At 44.7% G+C, this 21777-nt stretch overlaps 1 protein-coding gene across 3 annotated transcripts in view; it reads right to left on the minus strand.

Annotated features, from left to right (window-relative positions):
* Positions 1 to 21777, minus strand: part of GABRR1 (gamma-aminobutyric acid type A receptor subunit rho1) — a 40506-nt gene that overhangs the window by 9029 nt on the left and 9700 nt on the right. Inside the window, exons 2-6 of one of the 3 annotated variants that reach the window (XM_019028923.3) lie at positions 16198 to 16251; positions 13932 to 14038; positions 12138 to 12205; positions 10890 to 11113; positions 3187 to 3269 (exon numbers count right to left, since the gene is read on the minus strand). In XM_019028923.3, the coding sequence (XP_018884468.1) occupies positions 3187 to 3269; positions 10890 to 11113; positions 12138 to 12205; positions 13932 to 14038; positions 16198 to 16251 (536 nt within the window). The remainder of the gene's footprint in view (positions 1 to 3186; positions 3270 to 10889; positions 11114 to 12137; positions 12206 to 13931; positions 14039 to 16197; positions 16252 to 21777) is intronic. The other 2 variants (XM_004044396.5, XM_004044395.4) reach the window with 2 other exon arrangements.

Consider the following 21777-nt stretch of genomic DNA (forward strand, 5'->3'; position numbering starts at 1 on the left):
GCCAGCCCCCACAATCCTGCTAGCCACTTCCTTGCAATAAATCTCTACTCTGTATGTCCTACTGGTTCTGTTTATTTGGCGGAGCCATGATTGATACAACCTGAAAAAAGGCTACATTCCAGATGGAGGCAGAAGCTGCCCAGGCATAGTGGGGAAAACTAAGTTCTGGAGACAATGAACTCAGTATTTCAGTCTGGCTCTGCCACCGAGCTCTGTCCCTCCTTTGTATAATGATAATAACCTGTTCTTCAGGGTCTTGTGAGGGTTGAATGACAAGGCAGAGGTAAAGCCACTGTGCAATAAGTAGCCACTCCCTTGGTCCTGGGTTTTATTACACCCTTTCCCCACATTCAGTGCCCTATGCAGCTGTCCCTTTGGCCCCAGCAGTGTGTGATGTCAACGTCCCTGCACTCCTTGGTCCCAGATGATTGGAGCCAGGGGACACCTGATCCACTGCTACAAGCCCAGGCTGGCTTAGAACGTGCCCTGGACCAGTGAGAACCCTCACTAGGGCTTTGACACTGCCAGGGAGTGCCAGTGTTCAGGAGGAGTGTAGGAGTCACAGGGGTGTCCACTGTGCTGTGGGAGAAAGTGTTTGGGCAGGGAGGAGAATGGAGCGGACATGTAGAGGGACAGAGAGGCATGTGGATCATTTTATACTGCCTCTGCCTGGCTCTTTCTGTGGCCTGGTTTCTGAGGTGTGTGTGTGTGTGTGTGTGTGTGTGTGTTGTGTTGTGTTAAAATACACATAAAATTTACCATCTTAACCATTCTTTAGTGTAACTTCAATGGTATTGCACTACATTCTTAGTGTTGTATTTATGATGCATGATAAATATAATTAAAATTATACTACATGAAAATTACTACATAAATACAACCATTCTTATGGTAGGATACATCATTTGCCAATGTATATTCTCCCATTCGTGGGTTGCATTTACTCTGTTGATGTTTTGATGCACAGCATTTTAAAATTTTCATGTAGTATCTATGTTGTACTACATTACTACATAAACACAACCAGTATGCTGGTCATACCACCATCCACCTCCAGAACTCTTTTCATCTTCCCAAACTGAAGCTCCATACCCATTTAACAATAACGCCTCATCCCTGTTTCCCCTCTCCCCAGCCTCTGGCAACCACCATTCTACTTTCTGTCTCTATAATTTTGACTACGCTAAGTACCTCTTAAAAGTGACATCATACAGTATTTGTCTTTTGCGACTGGCTGATTTCACTTAGCATACTGCCCTCAAGTTTCATTCATGCTGTAGCATGTATCGGAAATCCTTGTTTTTTAAGGCTGAACACTCTTCCACTGTATGCAGATACTGCATTCTGTGTATCCATTCATCCACTGATGGACACTTGGGTTGTTTTCATGTTTTAGCAATTGTGAATAGAACTGCTATAAACATGAGCATACAAGTACCTTTTCAAGACCCTGCTTTCAATTCTTTTGGTTATTTACCCAGAAATGGATTTGCTGGATCATATGGTCTTAATTTTTTTTTTTTTTTTTTAGACACGGGGGTCTTGCTTTCTCACCCAGGCTGCAGTGCAGTGGTGCAATCATAGCTCACTGCAGCCTGCAGCCTCAGGCTCTTGGGCTCAAGTGATTCTCCTGCCTCAGCCTCCCGAGCAGCTGGGACCACAGGTGCCAGCCACCATGCCCAGCATATTTTTGTATTTTTTTGTAGAGACAGGGTCTTGCTATGTTTCCCAGACTGGTCTTCAACTTCTGGGCTCAAGTGATCCTCTTACCCCGGCCACCCACAGTGCTGGGATTACAGGTATGAGCAACCGTGCCCAGCCATTGTTTTAATTTTTTGAGGAGCTGTTTTCCCCAGTGGCTGCACCATTATACATTACTACCCACAAAGGATAAGGGTTCTAATTTGTTCACATCCTCCCCAGAATTGTTTCCTGTTTTGTTGACAGTATTCATCCCAGTAAGTGTAACTCACTGCAGTTTTGGTTTGCATTTTCCTAATGATTAATGATGTTGAACATCTTTTCATGTGCTTCTTGGCCATTTGTATACCTTCTTTGGAGAAATGTCTATTCAAGTCTTTTGTCCATTTTTTTAAGCAGATTGTTTTGTTGTTGTTGTTATTGAGTTTTAGCTGTTCTCTTTATATTCTGGATATCAATCCTTTATCAGATAGATGATTTATCAATATATTCTCCCCATTTGTGGGTTGCCTTTTTACTCTGTTGATGTCGATGCACAAAACTGACAATTTTCATGTAGTCCAATTTGCGTATTTTTTTCTTTTGTTGACTGCACCTGTGGTGTCATAGTGCCTGGTTTTCAGTTTTTCCAGGATGTCTGTGTGTGTGCAAGCTTCCTGAAATCCCTTGTTGTGCCTGAGCGTCTCAACCACCACACGAACTCACAGTGACAGTTCCCTAGGGCAACTGTTGTCAAACTTGTTTTGGCCAGGAAATCCTTTCTTCAGCAGAAATTACATTTAGAAGAGCAATAAAACACATCAAAAATGAGCTCTCTGGATGAACTCATGTCTCTGTGTGTGTGTGTGTGTGTGTGTGTGTGTGTGTGTGTGTGTTGGGCAAAGGGCTTGGAAGGAGACCCACATTCGCTTAGCCCTCTACTTCCCTTCCCCAAGCAGTTACCCTGATTCAACAGAACAAAGTTTAAAACCATTGCCACAAGGCATTAAAAAGATCAGTTATGGCAATGAAGGTTTTAGTTTCAAATTTGTTCCTGATATTTAAAATTACCCTAGACCTAGCTTCAATCTAACACATTACTTTAAAAGTATAGTCATGAAGGCCGGGCGTGGTGGCTCACGCCTGTAATCCCAGCAGGTGGATCACAAGGTCAGGCATTCGAGATCAGCCTGGTCAACATAGTGAAACCCTGTCTCTACTAAAAATACAAAAAATTAGCCAGGCATGGTGGCAGGTGCCTGTAATCCCAGCTACTCGGGAGGCTGAGGCAGGAGAATCACTTGAACCTGGGAGGCAGAGGTTGCAGTGAGCAGAGACTGCGCCACTGCATTCCAGCCCAGGCGACAGTGTGAGACTCCGTCTCAAAAAAAAAAAAAAAAAGTCTACTCATGAATAAGGAACACACACTGTTCCTGCAGCTGAGAGTTAGAGGTGTTGAGAATTATCAGGAGCTGTGTGCTGATGCCCGGGGACAAGTCTACTCACAGCTTTCAATTTCAAGAGAGCACGTTTGTGTGTCCAAGGGAAATCGGCTGAAGTCCATGTTGCACATTGCAGTTACTGTAACCCTAGGGCCAAAAAGACAAAATTGATTTATTCAGAGCCTGCGAAAGACGAGTGCAAAATGATAAATGGAAAAGGCCTCTGCTTCCTTCCAATATGATAGATGCCTCTTCTCATACTTCATAAGCAATGTGTGAGGGTTTAGATAAGTAGCTTATGAGTGATACCATCACTGGAGTACTCTTAGGCATTTATGTTTAACCCAAGGGTCAGTGTGAGGCAAACAGAATGTCTCTACTAACTCTTATCACATTCAAGCATTTTAAAGAAGCAATGGTCTCAATGAATATAATAATGTGAAATAAAAACTTACATGATATGGTTTCTTAAAAGAAGCTCTAGGACCATATATTGTTCTCCTGTTTCAGATAAATTCCAGTTCTTTTGTTCTTTTATTGATTTTATTGATATCCAACATCATATACAATACAGCGTACACTTACCCCAGTTGCCAAGCTTGGCACTTTTTCTTTAACGATGTTGATATTTTTATATTGATAATAGTATCTACTAGTGGACATATGTGTTGTTAGTGGATAATTCCTTGGAGATCAAAGTAATGGAAAAACACTGAAGGGTCTTATTGTGTTAATAGGCAAGCACTTGCTGGCACTGAGTGATTTTGTTTCAGAATTTACACTGGGAAAGAGGCTTCCACATCAAAACCAAACACATACAGATCATTCTTCATAGTGAAAAGCCTCCTATCCAGTGGGGAATTTCACAGCAGGACACGATTAACATTTGTTCGCTGGTGCTGAATGGACTCCTTTTCCTTCGACCATGCAATATTTGCTACGCAAAAGTTGTGGAAATTATATGAATAATTCATGGTAAAAAAAGAAAAATCACTTTTAATTTAAATGGAAATTTCAAGGAAAAGAACATTCTTGAAATGGAATTTTTCAAATATTTGCCTCATTTTTTCCCACTGCTTTGAGGGTGGAATGGTTGTATTCTATCTATGAGGCATTTTTGATTGCCAGCAGCTGGGTGGTCTTATGTCTCCTGGAAATCCTGATAAGCAGGGAATGTTAGAGTGCAGAGGTCGAGGTGGGGGTCAGGCTGGCAGCTGACCTGGATGCCTAATGGGTGGGTTTCCATTTCTACGGGTACATCATCGCATAACGATGCTCAATGGCATCATCAACATGAAATAAGCTAAGAACTAACTTCAGGGACACTTGGAGCTAACTTTAGAGACATAGAATGCCCAACGAAGGAAATGTTTTGCTACGAACAAGGGGACTGAATACTCCTCCTCTTTCTGTTAGTTGGTACAGGAACAGCTGTTTTCAGAATTACAGACATCACCAGAATGGGTCTTCCCACCCTGAGTTGATGCTTCTCTCCATATAACTTACACATAAAGCAACCATTTGTGATGTAATCAAAGTCCATGTTTATTCTTGTTTCCACAAGTCTCTTTAAATTGATTCATTGGAGGGGCTCTTCCCTGCCCTGGATGGAAACTTGGCAGGTCCCGTGGCTCTTCTGCTCATTCTTATGTAATAGTCAAAATCCTCTTAAGTCACAAACCACACCTTAATTCAGAAATTAAGAGTTTTGGTCTGAGGTATTCATCAGCTTCAAAGTTCATTCAAATGAAGACTTCTGCTGTCCCTCCTCAGCTAAGATAAAAGTTGGCATTTGACGGGCGTAGCGGCATGCACCTGTAGTCCCAGCTACTCAGGAGGCTGAGGCAGGAGAACTGCTTGAACCTGGGAGGCGGAGGTTGCAGTGAGCCGAGATCGCATCACTGCACTCCAGCCTGGGCAACAGAGTGAGACTCCATCGAAAAAAAGAAAAAAAAGTTGGCATTTGAGTGGTCAGTTTCTGCCCATCTCCGATCTCTTCCCACACAGGTGGAAGTGCAAGGAGACAGGGAGGTGGGCGCAGGGCAGTTCTGTGGCTGGGCGGCTTCCTGCTTTCTGGGCGTGTTACCTGGTGGAAGCTGATACTTTCTTTCCTGGCTTCCTCACTCCCACGACTGGGCGCCTCCACACTGCAGGTTTCCATTCTCCAGCTCTTGGTTCACCCACCGTCCTCTCCACATACACTCACAGATAAGTACAGTCTGATCCCACTATGGCAAAAACTTCTGGCTCTGCCCCCAGGGTGGTCAGACAGCTCTTCTCTCCCACCTAACTGCACAGTGTCCCAAACTGCAGGCGCACACACACCAAGCTTTTTGAGAGGTCCCAGTGAAGGCCCACTCACGGAATGCCCACAATGCTCTCCCGAGAAAATTTCACAAATCTTTCCTTTCTCCCGCTGTCATTGACTCCTCTTCTTCCTCTTCTTCTTCTTCTTTTTTTTTTTTTTTTTTTTTTTGAGACAGTCTCGCTCTGTCGCCCAGGCTGGAGTGCAGTGGTGCGATCTCAACTCTGCAACCTCCACCTCCCTGGTTCAAACGATTCTCCTGCCTCAGCCTCCTGAGTAGCTGGGACTACAGACATGTGCCACCATGCCCAGCTAATTTTTATATTTTTAGTAGAGATGCGGTTTTGCCATATTGGCCAGGCTGGTCTTGAACTCCTAACTTCAGATGATCCACCTGCTTCAGCCTTCCAAAGGGCTGGGATTACAGGCCTGAGCCACCACGCCCGGCCTCATTGACTCTTTTATATCTTGAAGTTGACTAGGGATTCAAAAGTCATGGAATTGGTTTTTCAATATTACCTTAGTAAAATCTACCAAGCATAATAGAGTATCTCACTTGTGGATTTCAGTTTTTATTGTATGCTGGTGCCTAGGAAACTGTTCTCATCATCCTGTTATCTGTGGCTCCCTGCTCCTCCACCCACTGCACTGCTGCATTCCTCATTTGTGTCCTAAGCATTGGGTTCTGTGCCTGTCTCCTCCACTGGCCTGCAGTCCTAGGAAGGACAGTGACCTCTATTCCTGTCTTTATGTCCCCAGAGCTTGATCTAGAATCTGGCATGGCTTTCATTCGTACAACTCCACAGGCCACCGTGGCACCCAGGATGCTGTTAATAAGAATCTGTTGAAGTAATCAATGAATGAATGAAGTGAGGAGATGGTAAATTGGATGTATTTTAGGAGCTGGCCAGTGGCTGACAGAGTTGACATGTTTTCCTTAAAATAAATTCAAAGCGGTGGTCTTCAGAAATTTAGATCTCTTTTTTTTTTCATTTAAATCAAACAAACTCATCACTTTATTTGCAATGAGAAATCAACTCATCTGCTTTTAGGCACAGGGAGGGAAAGGGGGTGTTTTCCTGGTGGTTGAGGCTTACTGAGGATTTTTATTCTGAACATACAAAAGATTTTCTACTCCCTTCCTGCACTCACATCCAGTGGTGCACTGGACTAGACTTCTACAGGCTTTCGGGAGCTGATTGCTAGATTTTCAGGAAGCTTGTGAGCCAGTTGTTAAACACAGTCACTATTAAGCATTAAAATTAAATGTCACATTAAAAAACATAAATAATAGCTTCCAGTTCCAAAATCGTGGCATAGAGGCAAGCTGCTTCACTCCACACCACAGAAAACCAAAAACAAACATATCACACCAAGGTTTTCAACAGCAACAACCCAGAGCTCATGAATGAGGATGAGACAGTTCCCTGGGCCACAGAGAAGTAGAAAAACTGAGATGCCAGTAGGAGAACTGGACTTACACATCCCCGATGCTCCTCTCTCCCATTCTACTTGCCACCAAATGCATGGAAAATCTCCCCCCAACTCATGACTTCTACACTGGAAAGTGAAATTGAGGTGATCAATCAGATTCCCTACCTTCTTGGGTTCCCTGGCAGGAGATTTGTCCTTACCTTAACCAACAGGAAGCATCATGATTGCCTGAAGGGAGAAATAGCCCTGAGAACAGGCAGAGACAAAGGGGAAGCAGGACAACCATCCCCATCCTGGAAACTATGCTCTGTAACTTCACCAAAGGAGATGCCAAATCAGAGTGGCTGTTCAGTAGTACTGTCGGAAGAATATTCTGTAGGTCCCCTGGGCACCAACCCCTAGCCAGCCTTCCCACACTGCCGGGATAATCCCTTCAGGACCTCCCCCATTCGGGACTGGCAGTGCAGAGACAGACCGGTTACTGGAGCAAGGCGAACCTGGGTTTAAGGTGCCACCTAGAGCTGAAAAGGAGGCAGCAATCTAGCGACAGATTCACTAAGCAAATATAGTCAATAAAAAACAAAACTAGACAGAGAAAACTGGAATAAAAAACTAATCCTTCAATGCAAAGACGTAGATGTATACCAACAAGAAACAACAGCAAACAGGGAATTAGGACCTCCCCAAAAGGGGATCCTAACAAGACCATGATTTGTAATCTCTCTGACCAAGAATCCAAAATAGCAATTTTAAGGAAGTGCAGTGATATCCAAAATAATACAAAAAAGCAATTCAGAAATTTATCAGAGAAATTTAACAAAGAGACTGAAATAACAACAACAACAAAAATCAAACAGAAATCCTGGAACTGAGAAATACATTTGCTGAACTGAAGAACTCTTTAGAGGCTCTCAACAGCAGAATGAACCAAGCAGAGGAAAGAATCTGCGAGCTAGTAGACTGGCTATTTGAAAATACAGTCAGAGGAGAAAAAATGAAGAAAGAATAAAAGGGAACAAAGGCTGCTTATAAGATATGGAAAATTACCTCAAAGGACCAAATCTAAGAATTATTGGTGTTCAAGACAGAGCTGAGCAACAGCAAGGGGTGGAAAGCTTAGTCAAAGGAATAATAACAGGAAACTTTCCAAAACTCAAGAAGGAGATAAATATACAGGTATAGGAAGGTCTGAGGACACCAAACAGAATCAATGCAAATAAGATTATCTCCAGGCATATAGTAATCCATCTGAAAGGTCAAGAACAAAGAGAGGATCCTAAAAGCAGCAAGATAAATAAGACAAATAACACATTAAAAAGTTCCAATTTGGGTCAGGCATGGTGGCTCACGTCTGTAATCCTAGCACTTTAGGAGGCTGAGGCAGGCAGATTGCCTGAACTCAGGAGTTTGAGACCAGCCTGGGCAACACGGTGAAACCTCATCTCTACTAAAATACAAAAAAATTAGCCAGGCATGGTGGCATGTGCCTGTAGTCCCAGCTACTTGACAGGCTGAGGCAGGAGAATTGCTTGAACCCGGGAGGTGGAGGTTGCAGTGAGCCAAGATCACGCCACTGCACTCCAGCCTGGGCAGCAGAGTAAGACTCCGTCTCCAAAAAAAAAAAAACCCAATTTGTCTGGCAACAGACTTCCCAATGGAAACCATGCCGACCAGGAGGAAGTAGAAGAATATTTTCAAAGTGCTCAAAGAAAAAACTGTCATCCAAGAATATTATATCCAGCAAAATTATTTTGAATATAAAGGAGACAGAGTCTTTTCCAGATAGACAAAAGCTGAGATAATTCACTATCACCAGACTTATCTTGTAAAAACAAAAGTAAAAAATACTCATCACTTCCTAATTATTTCACTACATTTTATTATTATGTATATTCTTGAAGCCATTTACACTTATTGCATCTGTATGGTGGAAACACTGCATAATGGTGTGCTGCCATGAATTTCTTCCTAATTCTGCATTTAGTGACATCAGGTGGGAGCTTGAAATCAGCCAGGATGGGAGTATTTATACTACAGAAATCAGCAAACACTACAAATCAGGGCTTGATTTATTGTTTTGTTGATTGTCTAGACTTAAGGCAGATTAAGCCTAAAAGGGTGTTATGCCTATTATCATTACATTGTGAGTAGTACAAAATATTGAGGACATATTTCAGTATTTGAAAGCTATCATCCAATTCAGCAAAGAAGTTGCTTACGTCTTTGATGAATGAGTAAAGTTTCTATATAGTTTTTCATTGTTTCACTTTTATCTTACTAATGGAAAAGAAAATATCAACCAACATTCACCAGATCTATATTCATTTGTTGATGATAGAATTATAAAAACTTATAGTGGTTTTTCCAAGAACTAGGAAATCATGCTCAAGTTATAAATATATGGAATTTATAATAAAGAGCATTATACATCCTTTATGTCAGTGATGTTTATAACAAACTTATATACACATAGGTATGCATACTTTCCCCCCAGGTAACCAATTGTTAAACATTTACTAGCATACCAATGGTCACATATGTTATGGTCTAGTACTCTGTAGCCTTGGTGGTGCCATTGAGTTGTGTTGTTGTGTTGGTAGTTTTTGAGCCTTAAGATGCCTTGAAAACCGGTCTCAGTGGGCCAGGTGTGGTGGCTCACACCTGTAATCCCAGCACTTTGGGATGCCAAGGTGGGAGGATGGCTTGAGCCCAGGAGTTCAAGACTAGCCTGAGCAACATAAGGACATTCTGTCTTTACAAAAATAATTGTTTAAAAAATTAGCTGGGCATAGTGACACATGCCTTTGGTCCCAGCCACTTGGGAGGCTGAGGTCAGATTACTGCTTGGGCCTGGGGGGTTGAGGCTGCAGTAAGCCACGATCACGCCAGTGCACTCCAGCCTGGGCAATAGAGCAAAACTCTGTAAATAAAAAAAGAAAAGAAAGAAAGAAAAGAAGGAAAGAAAGAAAGAAAGAAGAGAAGAGAAGAGAAGAAAAAAGAAAAGAAAAGAAAAGAAAAAATCTGCCTCAGAAATGAAGACTTCAGGGAGAACCAGCTCAACATGGCTTGGGGAAGGGGTTGCACATCCTGGACCCGCCTGAGTACTTCTTACGGGAGGAAGCATTTTAAGCCTTAAAGATGAAAACCCCATAACCCCACTCTGTGTCAGGTACCTAATTACTTAGGTTCCAGGCCAGAATGAGTATGGAGGGATCATCATAAATATTCCTTTGGGGAATGGGGACAGAAAGTCAGCTTCAACATTGCAATCTCTGACTCCATAGGTCTATAAGTCTACTGTGCAAGCATCCATGAACCCTCTACTTATATACTGATGTATGGATTCATCTTTACCATTCATCAGCACGGAAGCCAAAGCAAAGTCTGTGAAACTGGAATGCACCGTCCACACAGCACAAGAGGAGCAGACCACAGCAAGTGACCACATCCCTTCTCTGTGAAGGCCTGCTGCTCATCTCCATGTGCCTTGAGTACCATGAGTTTCTAAAGTTCCTGTGCAGCCTGAAAACCACACTGTGGAGCTGTGTTTAAGGAAAGCTTCCCCAGGCCAGCGCTTCATGAGCAATTAAACGTTTTTAAAGTGTCTGAACTGGTGAGAAGATTTTATTCATTATATTTAAAAAGTGATGTTCAGAATGGCATGTCAAGTCATAAAGTAGCCGGGGGTCCCCATAGTTTCTCAAGTAGGACACTACGGAGAGAAAGGAGAGAAAACATGCCTGTGGTGGCCAGATGAAGCAGAAGAACTTTTTTTAACCGAAGTTCTAAAATGTTCCCCAAAATGGGAATCAGAAAGATTGTAAGAGGTAAGTCCTTGAGAACACATTATCTATTTCTCTGACTCCTACTAGAGAAATAAACTTGTTTGTTGTTAGTTTTCCTTGATGTTGAGAAGCTGGCAACTACTGAAAAGTTGGAAAGTAGACATTCAGAGCCAAAAACCCAAATTGCTGTTGTGAAACCAATGCTTTTCTTGGTTAATATGAATGATCTGCCTTTCTTCCTACCTGAGACTATAGAGCACTTTCCCATCAGGCTGGACCCGCAACATGACGTTGTCTGTGGTGGTGTCGTGGATGAAGGAGCGTTTGGAGTGCACGAAAAACATGTCAGGGACCCAGATCTTCTTGACCAGCCGGCCATCGAACGTCATGCTGAGGTTGTTGGTGCTTGGAAAAGACAGCCTCTCGTCCTTCCAGTAGTGCCTCAGGTAGAGGGTCATCGTAAAGTCCTGGGGGCAGAAGGGCAGAGAGGGAACCCCAGACACACACAAACCCACTGAGATGTGGATTCTGTAGCCCCTATGGAGCCATCACTTGGCTGGGGAATGAAACCGAACCAAGAGAGGTTTTGCTTTTAGTCTCCAGAATTTGCTGCAGTAGGAGGAAGAGAACGCTGCAGGGGGCGGGGGGTGGGCTGCTACTGCCACCATGTGTGACTCAAGCCACAGGTGCCAGAAAGTTAATACCTGCAAGCAGCACTCAATCAGAGAGAAGGCGGTGGATCCATACCCCAGAGCCCGCACTCCTGAGTCAGAATAACCCTGAAGTGTGTTCTTCAGTGACTCCCAGAGTACTCCAGTGGCACTGAGTTCTGTGGTTCTATAACTGAGTTCCATACCAGTTCCACAGTAACTGGTTTGATAGCACAGCCCTCTTTGCTTCCTTCTCTTCCTCTCTCCCTTCCCCACTCTGTTCTAGTGTTTCCCAGGATCACTTCCCAAATAAAGTGCTTATACTTATGCTTGTGACTGCTTGTCTCAGGTCTGCTTTTTGGTGGACCCAAACCAAGGTAGGTCCCTAAAACATCCTGTTAAGTCAAGGAGTTGGAGAATGTTGCACTTTTTATCTGAACCGACCAAAAAGGGGACGGGCGGGGGGAAAGGACACTCTTTTGCTTCTTTTGCATTTCCACAGCCAGGTACAGAATCCACAGGAATAAGATGTGTTTGACTACTTGGCAGCTGCAAACTTGGGCCCTGCTGCTTACATTTGAGAGCTTTTGTCCAGAAAATGCATCCCAGTGGCAAGAGCCTGGCCACTGGAGTGGGAAAGGTTAAGCTTGTTATCTGGCTCTGTTTCATACCAATTGGGTGGCTTTGGGCAAATCTTCCTGAGCCATCTGAAAAAGTAGTGTGGGGATTCCCACCGCCCAGGGCAGTTGTGAGACTAAGTGAATTCAGGTGCGTGGAGCTCCTGGCCCTGGACCGGCTTTGTGAATCCCCCTGCCACGGCCCTGGTCAGAGAAGCACTTACCATGTCAACCTCTGAGATGCTATCCAAACTCTCCACCTGCACATCCACACCAACAGGAATGGCAGGGCCTGGGGACAGAGCATGGCAAGAGCATTCACTGTTTTTACTTGAAATTTTACTATGGAGGAAATAGGCAAAAGGAGCATTTCCCCTGGAACCTCAATGTCATATCAGATTTGGAGGTTTGGTCATGGCAACCTGAAGTCAAACCAGAGATAAAAGCATGGAATCATAGGCTGGCTTTCTGAAATATTCCAAAAAAGTTTGAAAACATCCTTTCTTGGTTATATATGCTCATCTGAAGGTATGATGAAGACCTAGGTCAAAAGCTGGGTCTGATCTAAGAGTAACTGACTTCTTAGCATGAGGTCACCCACATTATTCTCTATATTTGCCTTCTGGTGTTGCACCCTCTTTCATCCTGGAAGCCAGTGTCTCTTGTCTGGCCATGAGAAAGGCATTGTTTGGTAATAGGCACTCAGAACCAAAGTCATATTCAGGTCATTTGCCAAACCCACAGATCTGCATCTTTGCAACATGATGGAGTAGCTTCCAGGGAAGACAGGATGCCTGTTTTAAGAATGGCCTTAAAACATTAGATGTTTTGTTATTTCTGGGCCATACGGACTCAATATTGATAAAGAGTAAGGAAGTATAATGAAGGGAATCAATTCCTGCCCCCTTTCTTCCCTGCTCTGATGCTCTGAGGATGAAGGGCAGGCATGGAGCACACTGAATCATTTGGAGTAAAAAGGTGGGTTTGGATTCAACAATGGTGGATTGGGGACTGCATAGAGACTCTCTTCTACAGCCTATTTATTCTTTGGGTAAAAGTGACTGGAAGAAAAATAAATGGCAAGAGAATTATTTCTTTTTCCCTTTTTTTCTTTTTTTTTTGGAGACAGAGTCTCACTCTGTTGCCCAGGCTGGAGTACAGTGGTGTGATCTCAGTTCACTGCAACCTCCGCCTCCTGGGGTCAAGCAATTCTCTTGCCTCAGCCTCCTGAATAGCTGGGACTACAGGTGCACACCACCACAGCTGGCTAATTTTTGTATTTTTAGTAGAGACAGAGTTTTACCATGTTACCCAGGCTGGTCTCGAACTCCTGAGCTCAGGCAATCTGCCCACCTCAGCTATGGCAGATGAAATCCCAAAATGTTAGGATTTCAGGTATGAGCCACCATGCCCGGCCGAGAATGATTTTTAAAATGAGTATTTTTTTTTCCAGGAAAATAAACCCATAAGGGTGAAAAATTATTGACATTAAGAAGGCTGAAACCCAGTAGCTGCAGGCTAAGCTTCATAGGGCTTTGCTATTCTTCTGCACTAAATCATTATTCTCTCAAGCTATTTTCATTTAATTAAAACGAGCAGACCACATTCCGCCGTAAGATACATACCCTGAACTCTGTCTGCCAGCTCCCAGATGACAACAAATTTAGTCCAAGGTTGTTACTTCCAAGTATTTTTAGGAGGCCGCATTGGGCTGCAGCTGCCCTGTGTTCCCCTGCCCTTCCTACAGCCAGCTGTTGGCCTCCCTCATCGTGAGCCATCCTAGAGGGGCAGCAGCCACCCAGCAGCAGATGCTTCCTGAGACTGTGTTCAGCAGAACGCAGGGCGGGGCAAGACAGATGCTCAAAATGTACTGTGGGCTCGATGTCTTGTCCACCAAGCACAACTGAGGCAGACCGGGTCAGCGGAGAGCAAAGCTGTGCCGTCCCTTGGCTAATTTCCTGCCCACAGACAGAGAGGACCAGAAGAAAGAGGACACCCTGAGAGCATATATCCCATACCTCCAAAGCCAGGCCTCATGCTGAAATCATGGTCATCTATCCTCAGAAGCTGTTCTGACTTTGTCAGAGGCGATTTGGTGATGTCAGGGCTTCGTCTCAGAATTGGGCTGCCAAGGGGGAAGAAACCAGGCTGATCATATATTCCAACCAAGACAAATAAACAGTAACTTGCATTCTTACTTGATCTTGATAGGTGTGATGGGGTGTGCTATTTCTTCTTTTAAGCTATTGGACATCCCCTCTTTCTTTCTCCATCTTTCTGGATAAATGAACTAACCCAGAAGGTCCAAGACACTGGCTTTGACCATGACTGTCGAGCTTTAAAAATACTGATGCCTGGGCCCGGTGCGGCGGCTCACGCCTGTAATCCCAGAACTTTGGGAGTCTGAGGCAGGTGGATCACGAGGTCAGGAGATCGAGACCATCCTGGCTAACATGGTGAAACCCCATCTCTACAAAAAATACAAAAAATTAGCTGGGCGTGGTGGCATGCGCCTGTGGTCCCAGCTACTCGGGAGGCTGAGGCAGGAGAATGGTGTGAACCCAGGAGGCAGAGCTTGCAGTGAGCCGAGATTGCACCACTGCACTCCAGCCTGGGCAACAGAGTGAGACCCCGTCTCAAAAAAAAAAAAAATACCGATGCCCAGGCCCCACCTCAGAGATGCTGATTTGGACTGTCTGGGAATAGGGCCTGGTATTTTTAAAGCTTCCCAGATGATTTTAATGTGTAACCAAGACTGAAAAATAGCTGGTTCTAGTCTTGTTATTAATAGCCCAAATTCCCTTAAAAAGTGCCTCAGCCTTTTGAGGGGTTTTGAGCTGGAGGGGAGAGCCAGTGAGTATGGTCTGAGCCTGGTCCCCTGATCTCTGTTGGCCCACTGTGGAGGGAGCGGGACCTTGCCCTTGAGGGAAATGCTGACCATCCTGTTTGCATGGAAGGTGGCTACTCCTGCTACTGCTTCTGAACCACACCTGGGGTCATTTGTATTTATTTTCTCTTTTTCTCGACTGGTAACATACTTTTAGCAGTTGACAATTTTTTAAAAGAAGAAATGTAGTGAAGACTCAGCCTCCCACTTCTGCCTCCACCCGCTCCTAGCCCTCATCCACAGGTGTTTCGTTTTTTTTTGTTTTTTTTTTTGAGACAGAGTCTCACTGTGTCACCCAGGCTGGAGTGCAGTGGTGTGATCTCGGCTCACTGCAACCTCCACCTCCCAGGTTCAAGTGATTCTCATGCCTCAGCCTCCCAAGTAGTTGGGATTACAGGCGCCTGCCACCACGCCTGGCTAAGTTTTATATTTTTAGTAGAGACAGGGGATTTGCCATGTTGGCCAGGTTAGTCTCAAACTCCTGGCCTCAAGTGATCCACCCACCTCAGCCTCCCAAAGTGCTGGAATTAAAGATGTGAGCCACCGCACCTGGCCAGGTGTTGCTCTTACTGGTTTCTTGTCTATCTGACCAGAGTTTCTTGTATACAAGTATATACAGACATATATTCTTAGTTATCCCCTCTTTATTTTATATTTTTTATTTATTTATTTATTTTTAGAGACAGGGTTTTGCTCTGTCATCCAAGCTGGATTCAGTGACCTATCATGAGCTCACTTCAGCCTCAAACTCCAGGGCTCGAGTGATCCTGGATTCAAGTGATCCTCCCATCTCAACCTCCCAAGTAGCTGGGACTACAGGTACATGCAACTGAGTCCAGTTAATTTTTAAATTTTCTGTAGAGATGGGGGTCCCACTATGTTGCCCAGGCTGGCCTCAAACCCCTGGCCTGCAAGCAACTCCTACCTAGGCCTCCCAAAGTGCTGGTATTACAGGCGTGAGCCACCGCACCCAACCTGGAAGTACTTCTCAAACTAGAAAGTGCTACACAAATGGGAGCAGCCATTGCCATTTCTGAACCCACCAGGAAGTGTCCTTCTAAAGTGAGGAATTACCGTGCTGGCAGCAAAGGAGGTGGCCCAGGGAAAGAACTGGAACCACTGAGCTGCTTACAGATATAAGGGAGGAATCCGGGCTTGTCAAGAGGAGGAACACCAGCTCCCATTGCCGCGGCCATCCTCTCTCACCAGCTCGATCCAGGAGCCACCCCCCCACCCCGGACTGCCGTCTCCTTTCAGGCTCCCCTTCCTCTGGTCCCCCACCCTCCACTTTCTGATCCTTGGTGAGCGGTCGGGGAGGGGCCCTGCTGAAAATCACTACAGTTGAGGTTCAGTGAAGAAACATCTGCAGAACCGTGTGCATGTGCTTATGGCCATACCTGACTTGCTTGTGGGCATCTTCATGTACTTCTCGTCTTTGTCTTTGGGGCCTACTATGAACATAAAAAGTAAAGACATTGTAGAGAAAGTCTAGGTACTCAGATCAACCAAGCACCCCTCTCCCTCCAGATTTGCTTCAAATCTATCCAGAATAAAATGTAAAAGAAGAAGAAAAAACTACGAAGATTCAATGCATTCATTTAGCCTCTTGTTGAGCATTTTCCAAGTACCTACAGTAGAAACTGGAGGATTCATTACTCAGAAGGCCTAATTTGAAGAGGTCTGAGCTAAAATATCTCCCCCACTGGTCTACCTGGGCCTGAAATGGACGCCATTCTTTTAGAAGGCTCTTAAGGATGTGTACATTTTAACTTTGATCCACCATAAAACCCTCATTACGGAGAGTAACACATTGCCAGGTGAACTGCATCACTTGAGCATCCTCGTTCTTTGGCTCATGATTTCAGCCAAGTGGGCACTGACAGGAGATGAGAGAGGAGGAGGAGGAAGAAAGAGGTCAGGGTATTTATTCCTCATTCTCTCCCGGCTTTGATGCCAGGACTAGCAATGCCCGTGTTACTCTGATTGCTGATAATCACAGTATCTTCAATAAGCTCCAATAATAGTTAATATTTCCCCTTCTAGTCGAGGGGTAGTCCTGGCTTCCTCCTATTCCTAGTCCTTGGGGGCATCAACGTGCCTGACTGGATCACCGAACTCTGCCCACATCTCTTCGAATTGTCCTTTTATTCAATCATCATGAGTTAAGCCCTTTTGAAGGCAATGCTGTTTTCTGCCAGGACTCGACTGATGCACAGGGACACATCAGAACAGATGCACAAGGATTATGTCATCTGTAGAAAATGGAGCAGAGACAGGTGTGCGCTCTGCAGGCGTGGGCAGAGCTAAGACTGGGGAGTGGCATGCGCTTCAGGCGATGGGCCATCACAGTTGATGGGCAGCATGAGGCCGAAGGACACCGGGGACAAAGTTCTCTTTGCATTCAGTCCCTTGCACAGTGTTGGATCCCTGTGGACCCTCAATACCTATTAGTTGAATGAAGGAAGGAATCAGCCCCCTAGATGGGCACCTAAAAAGGGAGACAGGAGGGAATGAAAAAGGAGATTGGAATGGAAAAAAGCTTGGCCCAGCTCTTACTTTGACTTTGGGCCAGCCTGAAATGGAACCAGTCACTGACGAAAGGAGGTTTGTCAAATTCTGAGATGCCACTGCCTTTGCCTTCATGAAGCCTCGATTCTAGCCAAGAGAAGACGGATGAATAGAATACAGTTATAGTCTTTTTCATTATTAATAAGTAACTTTTTTTCCTGTTTGCATGCCCATGTAAAAAAATTTAGAAAATAGATTAATCATAAAGGAAAAGATGAATATAACTCAGAAGTAACCTCTGCCATTCTGCATCTGTATTTTCTTATGATTCTTGGAGAATTATACTGTTTGAAACTTTCTTTTAAACTCAAATTATAATATATCATGGATTTTTTTTGCGTCATTGGCATCTTTTCACCATCTGAGGGTATGATTATTAATCTTGAAATGATGTATCACACAAAACAAATAATAGGAAAATCTAGCACTGCTTGAGCACTTCCTACATGTGAGTTACCATGCTAACTCCTGTTCCATGTGTTAACTCAGGTTATTCCTCAAAACAACCCTATGAAGTAGGCCTCGTCACTATCCCCATTTTATATGTAGGAAACTGAGACACAAAGACTTTAAATAACTTGTAAAAGTGAAGGAGCCAGAAGTCAGAGCCAGGGGTTCTGGCTCCAGGGTTGGAAGCAAGGCTGGCCACAGCATCACGTTGGAAGATTTGCCTCCCACTGCCAGGAAATTGGCTTAGATGTGGAAGGTCTGAGCTTATCGTCTCCTCATATAGAAGTTAACATAGACCTTGCACAAAGTTGGTGCATGATAAATATTTATTGAATGAGCCCCAGGAGGTTATGAAGAAAGGATAGGCATGTACCATGTTAAGATGATGCAGGATGACATGAGACAGCTTTTTGAACTGAACATAGGGTGTACATTTGTTGAACACCCACTTTTATTTTGGATCAAATGACAAATTCCAACCTACAAGACTTCCTCTTGATGTCTGCTTGTTCTAGTTCTTAGTCTGTGCATGGATGTTTTCCCGAAAGAGGTGTCAGAACTTTCTTGGAGGTGAGCTGGAGCACGGATGGGGGTTTGTGATGAGGGAGGTCTGCTGGAAGGCTCATTCAGCTAATGGCCGAGCATCTGATAAGTTACACTTTACCTTGCTTACTATTTCATCTGAGAAGACAGAGAACTTAATTTTTACAAGGAAGCAGAAACTGGCTAATGAAAATGATCATGCTTTCTCGGCATTTCTAACAGCCAAGAAAAGAAGTCCTTGTATGTAGTGCAAAACACCCAGATGTTGTCCTTGGCACCTCCACCCCCCGCCCCCCCATCTCTCACATCCTCTTCCAGGGACACTGAGAACGCTGGCTCTAGCTCCACTTCTTAGACATGTACTGCTTATAGGGCTACGTTTTTCTGATGTGCATAAAGGCCACGAAAGGCCAACTGGGGCCCTGCCCACAGCAGTCAGGCGGCCAGTCCTGGCTGACCTCCTTCTCAACACCCCCTGCCCCGCCCCTGCTGTCTTGCCCTCTCCATCCCCACGCCCCCTGCCTCAGGTGTCATTACTTAGCATATGGGGGGCAGCAGGCTTTCCTGCCTCTGGTCTTATCCTTCTCTAATCCAACCATCCCACCAACACCATGGAATGAAAATCACAATTATGTCACTTCCCCTCTTAAAACCCTTCATCCTCAAAGTAAAATCCGTGGAAGTTGGGCATATAAGGCCCATAATAAGGCTCCCACTCACTTTCCCACTCTCAGCTCCCACTCTGCCCCCACCTTCTTGCCGTTGTCAATTACATCTCTATGCTTTGCTCCCGATGTCCCAACTGTCTGGAATGCCCTTCCCATCACTCTTCATACCCTTTGTTACCCAGACAACTCCACGCATTCCCAGATAAAATGCCACCTCCTCCTGAAAGCGTTCTTGAGCTTCTCTCCTTTACATGCTTTCATCAGAATGTGCACACCGTGCTGTTGTGGTGACAGGCCTTCTGACCATCCCACTCACTTCACCGTGGGATCAATAGATGAGAGACTGTATTTTTTTTTTTTTAAACAAGATCTCTCTCTGTTGCCCAAGGCTGGAGTGTAGTGGTGTAATTATAGCTCACTGCAGCCTCAACCTCCTAGGCTAAAGCAATTCTCCTGCCTCAGCCTCCCAAGTAGCTGGGACCACAGTTGTGTGACACCATGCCCAGCTAATTTTTTTAAAAAAAATTGTAGTGAAGGGGTTTCACTATGTTGCCCAAGCTGGTCTCCAAATCCTAGGTTCAAGGGATCCTCCTGCCTCAAACTCACACAGTGTTGCGATTATAGTTGTGAGCCACCATGCCCGGCCTCTATGTTACACATCTCTGTAAACCCTTAGCAGTGTGCAGAACTGACTTTACAAAGACAGGTACCAAATATGGAAGGAGAAGCACAAACCCAAGGGTGTATTGCACAGAATTGAAGGGATCCATAAGAAATGAGTCAAGGGAGGCCAGAGTCTAAATTAGACTCAAGAGACATGGTAAAGACAAGCAGAATTCTTTCCAGTTGCATCCTGAGCTAGGAGAGTCAGTAGAAGGAAATATACCACTTGGAGAAGATGAAGCAAGATTAAATTTTTTTTAATTTTAATTTTTTTTTGAAGACAGGGTCTCACTCTGTTGCCCAGGCTACAATGCAGTGGCACAATCTCAGCTCACTGCAGCCTTGACCTCCTGAACTCAAGCTATCCTCCCACCTCAGCTTCCTGAGTAGCTGGGATTACAGGCATGTGCCACCATGCCAAGCTAAGTTTTGTATTTTTTGTGGAGTTGGGGTTTTGCCATGTTGCCCAGGCTGGTCTTGAACCCCTGAGCTCAAGCGATCTGCCCGCCTCAGCCTCCCAAAATGCTGGGATTACAAGTGTGAGCCACCACACCTGGCAGAGGTGAGGCAATGTTAATAAACAATTACGATAAGGCTGAGATTCTGCTAACAGAATCCAATTTTACTTTGCTATTCTTCATCAAAGAGAGTGGTCTTCAAATTAGGAAGAGAGAAAAGGATTATTTGCTACCAGAATAGTGGGCATGTAGCACACAACCATCTAATGCTCAGCCCTGATTACACATTGGAATCACCCGAGGAGCTTAAAAAATCCCAGGCCACAGAGCAGACCAATTAAATCAGAACCTCTAAGGGTGGGACCCAGCCAGCAATAGTTTTCAAATCTCAGGTGATTCCAATGTTCAGCCAAAGTTGTGATTTCTAATTTTTAAAAATGGAGCTCTTTTGCACAGCTCTCTGAGGCCATGACCTGGTACAGTAGGAGGACAGCAGGCAGTTAGGAAGCCAGCACACTGCCTTGAACCCGTTTTGCTTACTGGTGGGAGATGGCAAGTTGCTTCTCTCCAGGTCTGTTTCCTCAGCTGTGAAATAAGGGATTAGGCAATGAGATGGCTTCGAAACCTTTCAAGTCCGTTCCAGAAGGTGGCAGCCTCCCTGAGATGTGAGAGGCGCTTCGCTGCTCTAGTCCTGTTGGCTGAAGGCGATGCTACAAGGGTAGGTTCCCTGCCAGAGCTGCACCAATAGGGGTGTGGGTTCCACACAGACCCACTAGCACTGGGTGTGTGTGTGTGTGTGTTTAACTTTCATTAATTTAATGAGCATGTACCCATCATGTTATTTATATAGCATTTCCTGAATTGTTACAGAGGCTGTGCATTCTTCCACATAATGAGTTGAGCATTTTGTATTTTTCCTTGGCTGTAAATATTAAATAGTTCATTTCCTTTGATTCCTTCCTAAGTGGATTTTTGGTAACTAATACTGTGCTTTTCAAATTATGTTCTCTAAAATGTGTGATGGTTAATTCTATGGGTCAACTTGCTTAGACCATGGTACTGGTTCTGGTCAAACATCAGTCTAAACGTTACTGTGACGATATTTTTAAAAAATGTGATTAACATTTAGATCAGCAGGCTTTAAGTAAAGCAGATTACCCTCCATCATGTGGGGAGCCCCCATCCAGTCAGTTGTGGGCCTTCAGAGAAAAGACTAAGGTTTCTCGAAGAAGAAGGAGGAATTCGCTTCCAGACTGCCTTCCTACTCAAGATGGCAACACGCCAGCTTCTGCCAGAACTTCCAGCCTGCTGGTCTGCCCTGCAGATCTCAGACTTGGCAGCCCCCACAAATGTGTGATCCAGACAGAGAAAGGCATAAGGATGTGGATGTGGACAGCCTACTGGTTCTCTTCCTCTGGAGATCCCTGACTGATACAGTGCGAACACTCCTTGACCTCTGAGGCCTGCACATCTGAGGGAGATCTGAGCTGTTGCCTGCAGCCAAAGGGCTGCCAGGGCTGTCTAGGATGGGGGTACCAGCCCAGCTTTGACCTATCAGCTTCTGTCAGGTCTCAGGGTATTTGATCAAGCTGTCTTCTTGCCACCATTACTGACTGCTGTTTCCACC

Source organism: Gorilla gorilla, chromosome 5, assembly GCF_029281585.2.
Source record: "Gorilla gorilla gorilla isolate KB3781 chromosome 5, NHGRI_mGorGor1-v2.1_pri, whole genome shotgun sequence".
Classification (NCBI taxonomy): domain Eukaryota; kingdom Metazoa; phylum Chordata; class Mammalia; order Primates; family Hominidae; genus Gorilla; species Gorilla gorilla.